The sequence below is a fragment of the Neophocaena asiaeorientalis genome, unplaced genomic scaffold (assembly GCF_003031525.2).
Source record: "Neophocaena asiaeorientalis asiaeorientalis breed wild unplaced genomic scaffold, Neophocaena_asiaeorientalis_V1.1 scaffold798, whole genome shotgun sequence".
NCBI classification, from domain to species: Eukaryota; Metazoa; Chordata; class Mammalia; order Artiodactyla; family Phocoenidae; genus Neophocaena; species Neophocaena asiaeorientalis.
Genome location: NW_020173042.1, coordinates 2,764,158 through 2,772,491, shown reverse-complemented (window position 1 = coordinate 2,772,491; position 8,334 = coordinate 2,764,158). Strand labels below are relative to the sequence as shown.

Genomic DNA, 8,334 nt, shown 5'->3' with positions numbered 1-8,334 from the left:
GGAGCACAGGCTCCGGACGCGCAGGCTCAGCGGCCATGGCTCACGGGCCCAGCCACTCCGCGGCATGTGGGATTTTCCCGGACCGGGGCACGAACCCGTGTCCCCTGCATCGGCAGGCGGACTCTCAACCACTGTGCCACCAGGGAAGCCCAAGAAGCCTTATTTTTAAAATATGTAAAGTACAACAGGCTTTTGGACTTAGGCGTAAGTTTCATGTATGAGGGAAACTTGCTTTGGCATCAAGCTGAGTGTGTTTCTCATCTGGTTGAGCACATGGCCCCGGGTCCCCAGTGCTGGCGGCTGGCGGGCAGACCTCCTCCGTCTCTGCTCAGTCTACTCCCCACCGTGGCTTCCAGCCCCCGGCGCCCACCCTCCTAGTAACCCCTCTGCGTCGGGAGCATCTCTTGTGACGGCCTCACTGAACAGGACCCAGCATCTGCTAGGCCTTGTGGGGAACCACCTGCACCCTCTCTGGCCTTTGCAGGGACTGGGAAAGTAGAAGACGTGAGGAAACCAGAGAACTGGCGGTGGGCTTCTGGAGACAAGGCCCTGGCTGGCCCTGGCAGCGTCTGACTTGCCGTGTCCTGCACGTCAGGCCAGCCTCACTGCCTGGTCCAGTCAGAGCCGCCAGGGTCGGGGCCTTTCGGCTCTCACACTCCTCCTCTGCTTGCTTTCCTCGGCAGGAAAACTGAAGCCAGTTGTCAAATCCCAGCCGGTGCCCAAGAACAACAAGGGGCCGGTCAAGGTCGTGGTGGGGAAGACCTTCGACTCCATCGTGATGGACCCTAAGAAGGACGTCCTCATCGAGTTCTACGCGCCGTGGTGCGGGCACTGCAAGCAGCTGGAGCCCGTGTACACAGCCCTGGGCAAGAAGTACAAGGGACACAAGAATCTGGTCATCGCCAAGATGGATGCCACAGCCAACGACGTCACCAACGACCGCTACAAAGTCGAGGGCTTCCCCACCATCTACTTCTCCCCCAGCGGGGACAAAAAGAACCCAATTAAATTTGAGGACGGAAACAGAGATCTGGACCATTTGAGCAAGTTTATAGAAGAACATGCCACAGAACTGAGCAGGGCCAGGGAAGAACTTTGAAGGCCTTGAGGGTCTGCTCAGGGCAAGCGCGGCAGGGACCAGACAGCGAAGCTTCCAGCACTCGGCATTGGAGCCTGAGCCAGCTGCGAGCCCGGTGGGCTTGCTCAAAGGCAGTCTGTCAAGGTGTTTTGGTTTGTCTTGTGTTTTAATTTTTTATACTTTGGTATTTCACCTTATGCTCTGATACTGAATAGATATGAATGACTCAGTAGATTAGTCCAGAATTTTACAGAGGATACATCTATTTTTACCATTATTTGGGGTTTGATTTTTTTTTTAACTTTTTCACCTTCTTTAATATATTTCTTCAAAGCAGACAGTTGAACCTCTTCTGTGTGAATGTTTTTCTCTGTTTTTAATTTAAAATTTAAGAAGCCTTTGCCAAATCACGTCGACTTTTCCTTTTTGTTTTATTGTCATCTGAGGAATGCTTAGCTGAAGATGGGACTGTTGGTGTTTGGTTTTTTTTCTTTCTGTTGTGGCACAAAGTGAGAACTGTCGCCGAGCACCCTGCCGAGGACGTCATTTCAGCCCGACTGATCTGCCACCCCGTCCAGGGAGAAACAGCATCTCTGCGGGCCTGGGCGTCACCGTGCCTTCTCCTCCCAAATCGAGGACGGCAGGCAGGAGCGTTTCCCAGGTGCTCCCAGACCCTGATCCGAGGCTCTGCCTCCGAGAGGCCGCCTGCCTCTTCAGAACCGCTGTGGCCAAGGAGAGATGAGCTAGGGCACAGGTGGAGACTTTAGGGTGATAGGACGATAGGGTAGGCTGTTGTGATGGAATAAAGAAAGGATTCAAAATGAACCTCCATCACTGTCCTAGAGAACATGGTCCCGCCCTGGAGCTTCAGCGTGCTGGAGATGGAGAGGCCGGGCCTGGAGGGGAGGCTCCCTGCCCGGCCTGCCTGAACATCCAGGGGTGGGGGGGCATCCCGACCCGGGTAGGGGCATCTGCTCTTGGTTGTTTGTGGGTGGGCAGTGGTGCACTCTGTCGGGAGGCGGCAGGGGTGGAGGGCAAGGCCCTGAGCTCTTCTGGGGGCTGGAGGGAGGGGACAGGACAGGACAGGACGGGAAGCTGGACCAGCCCGCAGGGTTCTGGGCGATTTGTGTGATGTGAGCTTCATTCTGGGAGTTCATTCACCGAGATGTGCCATCCCCGCTCACCTGTTCCTAATTTTGCTGAAACAGAAATCGTGAGCTGGGGGCATCTCTTCGAGCAGTGGCTGGTGGGTTTGCTGCAGGGGTTGGGGGGGGGCAAGAAGCAGCCCCAGGGGAAGGGACAGCTGTGGTGGGCCTTTCTAGATGATCTGCTTTCAAGTTGAGTCTGGCCAGGGTGGGCTGGGGTGTCTGGTAAGTCCTCAGAATCCCCAGTGTGGCAGGAAGTCCTCTGCACCCTCCTGGATGCCCTCTTCCCTCAGGAGGACAAGCAGGCCCCCTTCAGAGACTTTGTGCCAGAAGCTCACAGGAGTAAATGTGGGTGTGGGGCTTGAAGGCTTTTTTTTTTTCAACCGAGAGGCACACTCCTCCAGCACCGCCTCGGGCTTCCGTGCTGGTCTGGGAGACCTCACACAGCAGACGTGAGGCCTGGGCTCTAGGAGGGAATAAGTGTGGTCTCATTTGAAGTGAGGTGTCGGGAAAGCCCTTTTTGAAGTGATGTTTGAGCTGAGATCCAAGGATGAGTTGGCTGGAGCCCGGCTGAGGTTGGGAGTGAGTCATTTCTCAGTGTGTCCCGGGACCTGCAGTGTTGACACTACTTGGATGTTTGTCAGAAATGCACGATCTCGGGCTTGGCCCCAGACCTGCTGAGTCAGAATGCATTTTAAGGAGATCCCAGGAGACTCATGCCTAGTGAATGCAAAGGCCCTGAGGCGGAAGTCAAAATGTATCCTCTTCTGAAATACAATCTGGAAACCAAGTTGCCCAGTGGAGTGTCAGGTAAACTCACCCTATATGGACTGTAGAGAGTAGACCCCTGGGAGAGAATCTACCCCAGGCTGGTTAGGGAGCTGATAGGTTGCTAAAGGAGACAGGTGAGTCAGCCGATGACAGTCCAGTGCAATCAGTGCCAGGGTAAAGATGTGCAGGCCACGGGAGCCCAGAGAGCAGGCACTGGCCCAGCCTGGGAGCCTGAGCAGCCCTTCAGAGAGGCTGACCCGGGAGCCACAAGGAAGAGGTGAACTTCCCAGGTTGAGGCAAAGCAGGTGCAGAGGGACAGAGGCGAGGGAGGGAAGCAGTGATGCGAAAGGAGGTGGAGCTGGACCTGGAAGAGGTGGGTGCCCTAAGTCAGGAGTTTGACCTTGTCCTAGAACTTTGCAGGGAACCCCTGATGGTTTTAAGCAGGAAAGTGCTGTGATCAGCTTGAGAGATTAATCATGGGAGTGCCAGGTAACATTTATTGGGCATCTAGCAAAAGCCAGACCCCGTGTCCAGCAGTTTGCCGGGTTATCCCACTGCAAGTGATCTGCAAGGTGGGCGCTCTTGTGTTCACTTTCCAGCTGAAGAAAGGAAGGGGGCGTGTGTCTGCAAATGCAAAGCTGGGGTGTGCTTCTCCCCCACCCCGGTTGTGCCATCGCATCTCCCTCGTAGACAACGCAGTCCAGTAGCAGGGGAGCCAGGGCCGGCTGCAAAGGAGGGTGGGCTGCATTTCGAGAACTGAGTGGGCGTTAGCAGTTAAGGGGTCTGCAGGAGCCGGCGCTGATGGGAGGTTGAGTGTGGGTGAGTGGACGCAAGAAGACTGGTATCACATCCAGTGTCTGAATCAACTTTTTGTTATTTAATTATGAAACATCTCAAGCATCCACAAAATCGGAGAGAATTGTCTACTCGGTGCCCTTTACTCATCATTCACCTAAAACAATTACCAAAATTTTGCTACATTTTCATATCCCCCCTTTTTTTGGCCACACCCACTGCATGTGGGGTCTTAGTTCGCCGACCAGGGATCGAACCTGTGTCCCCTGCATTGGAAGCACAGAGTCTTAACCACTGGGCCACCAGGGAAGTCCCTCATCTCCCCCCACCCCACCCCCCACCCCTATGACAGCCAAGACGTCGTTTCACCCCTGCACTGGAGAACGCATTGTCCTACAGGGCCTCGGTGCCTTTTCACAGCCACCAAAATAAGCCGTAATTCATCAGTACCCAGTCCAGATCCCCCAATTTTCTCAAACATCTTTTTGCAGTTGGTCCGTTTGAATCATCAGCACTGCCTGCCTTGTAGTTTTGTCTCTTAAATCTCAGCTAGAGCACTTCTGTCACCTCTTTTTTCCGCACAACTGTCCCAGTTTCAGAAAAAAAAAAAAAAGACGAGAGATCTCTTGGGTCACTTGTGTTTTGCACAAGTTTGAGGAATGTTCGATGGTCGCTGTCTTGGTGGTGTGTCTAGTAGGTATGGAAACTGGCGAGGTCCGGACGGAGGAAACAGTAGCAAGTCTTGTAAGATTGATGATCGGTGCCTTGGCCGCGTGCCTTCTAGGTGCCCAGGACCCAGCATCCGTTCTGAGTCATCAAAGCTGCAACCCAGGCTGACTCTGCTCTCAGGCTGTGTGGCTTTACATAAGTTACTTAACTCCTCTCAGAGTTTGTTTTCCTGTCTGTAAGGTAGAGACACAGCCTCCTTCGCAGGGTATTCGTAAGGATCCAGTGCAATAATGTGTGCATGGGTTTCCGCACAGAACATCAGCCACCCTGAAATGCGAAATCTGAGGCCTCTCCCCTTTTTGTTGGAACTGCTTATCTCTTTGTCTCTCCCACCTGTTCTGATGGGCCAGGTAGACCCCAAATGGAGGGTGTGGATCTGTGTGTGTATAAAACAGAATTCCTAATTCTGGCCTAGGGAATCAGATCGGCAGGGTTGCTGCGTACTTTCTGATTTCAAAAACTTCCAAATATGATCACATTTCACCTGAAACATAGGCAGGTCAGGTATTATGACCTCCATCATATAATAAAGGAGGTGGAGATCAGAGAGACAATAATTTGCCCAAAGTCACACAGTAAATTGAGAAGCCAGAACAAGAACTCAGAACCAGTATTGTTTCTACAGCACCAGCATCTTCCAAGGTGTGTTGGCAGAACACTCATGAAGGAGACTAATACATGCTTCATTAACATTGGATTCTGTTGGTAATTTGGCTTGGGAAATACTGGAACTAAAAGATGCTTCAATGGGGTTCTTGTTGAAGAAACTTGGAGCCTGTAAGGCACCAGCGTGCTGGAGACTCCAGGAGCAGGTGGAACTTGCCCTGGCTTCTCTCCTGCGCGGATCCTCAGGGCTCCACCTTGACGCCCTCTCCTGGTGCCAAGCCTCGTTAGTGCATTTTACGAGAACACGTGAGCCCTTGGCTCGTTCCCCAGGCCCCGAGGAAGTACTGGTGCCTTCCTTCTCTTCTGTATCCATCCCCCTCAGTGTGGACCCACCCTAGGGTGAGGGATGTGGGCCAGGAAGTGCTCCAGGAGCCCAAGGACAAGCCTGACCCTTGAGCCCATCTTGGTGCACGTCAGTAGCAACGTTACAGGTGTATTTCCCCCGTCTTCAGAAGAGCCTTCAGCTGGAGCAAAGGAATTAAACCCTGAGAGGCACGTTACTGTGTCTCCTTGATTCCTATTATGATGAATCAGGTATTGAAAATGCATTCTCTGGCACCTGTACTAAGGTAAAACATCGCTCCTACTGTAAGTCTGTCCTGTTACCCACATGGCACTTGGCCAACTGTGCTAAGCACCAGCCTTGGGAAAGCTGAGGTGAGATTTGGGAGCCCCCAGGGCCGAGCACAGAATCAAACAGCATTTGAGTGAACCGGTGGAGAACCTCAGATCCTCGGGTCCACAGGCCTGAGGGCCAGGCAGAGAAGGGCTCCGCTGCCCTTACCTCCCCCTTCGGAGTCAGCCCCAGGCAGAATGAGCACAGTTCTCTAATTTGTCGTGTTCCCACCTTAGATTACGGAGATACTGGGGCAGAGAGAGGAGGACAAAGGACCACTTGTTGGCAAAGACTGAGAGAGGGCCTTTTAGAAAGCAGTGGCTGTGGCTTGGAGAAGAAATGTGGAAAACGAGCTTCTGTCTATTCCTTCTGGCGTTTCTCAAAAAAAGAAGTGTGAGCTCAGCTCAGGTTGGATTGAAAACTGATGCCTCTAGAGACTTAAAAGGCCTTCAAGCTCAGAGGTTGAAAAGTCCAGTGTTCAAGGGACCTGGGTGGTAAGTTATGTGCATGAAGGGGCTGGATGCGGGCGATAGGGAGTGGTGGTGACCAGGGCACACCTGAGATTCTGTGTCTCACCTGAAGGGGGCACTTGCTGCCTGTAGGACTCTGGGCCTGCTGTTGCCATTCTGATTTTTCAAGAAAAGCCAGATATTTTAAATGTGAAATCCCCTAAATTTTAAGGGTCGAGTCTAATTCAGATTATCGTTATCAATACTGTGTGGGCCAAAGAAAAGGCATCTCAGGGCTGGGCTTGGTTAGAAACTGCAGATCTAAATAAATCCTACCCCCCGACACACCTTTTTTTTTTTTTTTTTTTTTTTTTTGCGCCATACGTGGGCCTCTCACTGTTGCGGAGCACAGGGTCCGGACGCGCAGGCTTAGAGGCCATGGCTCACGGGCCCAGCCGCTCAGCGCATATGTGGGATTTTTCCAGAGCGGGGCACGAACGCCTGTTCTTTACATCGGCAGGCGGACGCTCAACCACTGCGCCACCTGGAAGGCCTCTCCTGATGGTGTTACAATCACAAGAAATCACTAGCACGGAGGATGCCCTGAGTGTAACAAAGGCTTAAAACTCGAGTTCTTTTAGGAAAGCGGAAGAGTTGAGTCTGGTGGTGGGATTTGGGCTGAGTTCTTAGGGTTTGGGTGGGTTGCCAGCCGCACTACATGGTCTGTGCTTCAACGGCATTTGAACATGAGAATGGCCACCTGGCCGGGCAGAAGTGCTGCCTTTCATGGATTACCTCAGCACGTGCCCAGCGCAGCTGTACTTGTCAAAATCCTTCCTATTATTTCTCTGACCCGCCCCGGAAGCCCACCCAACGGCCTTTTGGTCACCCCAAGGCTGATTTATAGGTCAGGGAAGGTCCCTGGGGGCGGGATTAGCTGGAGGCAAGCCCACCCACTTCTGCTGTTCCCACCAGAGCCTTGGCACTTCTAACTCCGGCCTTTTTAGGAAACTGAGGCCCAGAGAAGAGGCGGGCCTGGCCTAGGGCACTTCCAATCATTCAAAACTGCGAAGGGTCCGGAGCTACTGTCAGTGATTCTGTTTCAGCGCCTTGCGATGTCATTGCTGAAGTAGCCCAGTCTCAGGCTCCCGATCCTCTGACCTCGTGGCTGCCAGGCTCCGCCCCCTCATGGCCCTGCAGACTGAAGGAGCTGATCAGATTGGGGTCTCTTCCTCCCCCTCAGCCCCTCCTTCCTGGGTCCCCTCCTCTGGGTTTGAAAACCAAAGGTGTGAAGAAGGAGCCTGTTGCTTTCAGAAAGGGGCTTTTACAATCACACTTGCCACATAGGAGGTCAGAGAAAGGTGGGCCTGGCTCTTCGGAAAGGCTCTGAGAAAACTTCCCCAAAGGAGGCGAGATGGTATGGGAAGGGCCAGGCTGGAGGGAGGGCAGTGTCCTCCCATGAACCTCTCAAGGGGGCCCCGTTCATCCAAGCTGGCACCTGTGGCCCTTCCCTCCGGCCCTATGAGGCTCTGTTTTTAAGGAAGACATATGCGGGGGCAAAGGAGAGGGCCTTCCTATAAAAAGGATGAAACGTGTGAGGGAGAGAAGACTCAGAAGCCGGGCTTGTGAAAAGGAGGTGTTTAAGGCCAGCCCGAGTCCGTTCAAATTCCAGAGAAGTCTAAGGAGGGCAATTTTTATGGGTTTTTAATTCTCCTGTGTGGGTTAGGAAGGGCTGCCTGGGATGGAGGGGGCGGGGTACAGCGTCCTAGGGAGCACCAGGGAGTCACCGAAGTCACTGAAAATTCCTATCCCCGTGCCCACCGGTGTCACCAGGTCGGCAGGTGGCAGCACCTTGAGTAGGACTGGGGGGAAATCAGGCCCTTCATGTTTTGAGGGATTAAGCAGAAAACTGCCAACCCATGGACACAGATTCTCGAGGAGGAAGGGCCCCCTGGTTGGGATCCAGTGTTCCAGCTGTAACCTGCGACTGTCAGTTACGTGCTCTGAGTGGCTGAGGGCTGCAATCTCAGGGGCCTGAGCAGGGAGCACCCGGATGGGCCCATCCTCACTCTTGGGACCATGTCA

At 53.4% G+C, this 8,334-nt stretch overlaps 1 protein-coding gene across 1 annotated transcript in view; it reads left to right on the top strand.

The window, feature by feature from the left end:
* PDIA4 (protein disulfide isomerase family A member 4) overlaps positions 1–1,903 on the top strand; it is an 18,873-nt gene extending 16,970 nt beyond the window's left edge. Inside the window, exon 10 of the mRNA XM_024742841.1 lies at positions 684–1,903. Coding sequence (XP_024598609.1) covers positions 684–1,099 — 416 coding nt within the window. The 3' untranslated portion in view covers positions 1,100–1,903. The remainder of the gene's footprint in view (positions 1–683) is intronic.
* Positions 1,904–8,334: the final 6,431 nt, after the last annotated feature.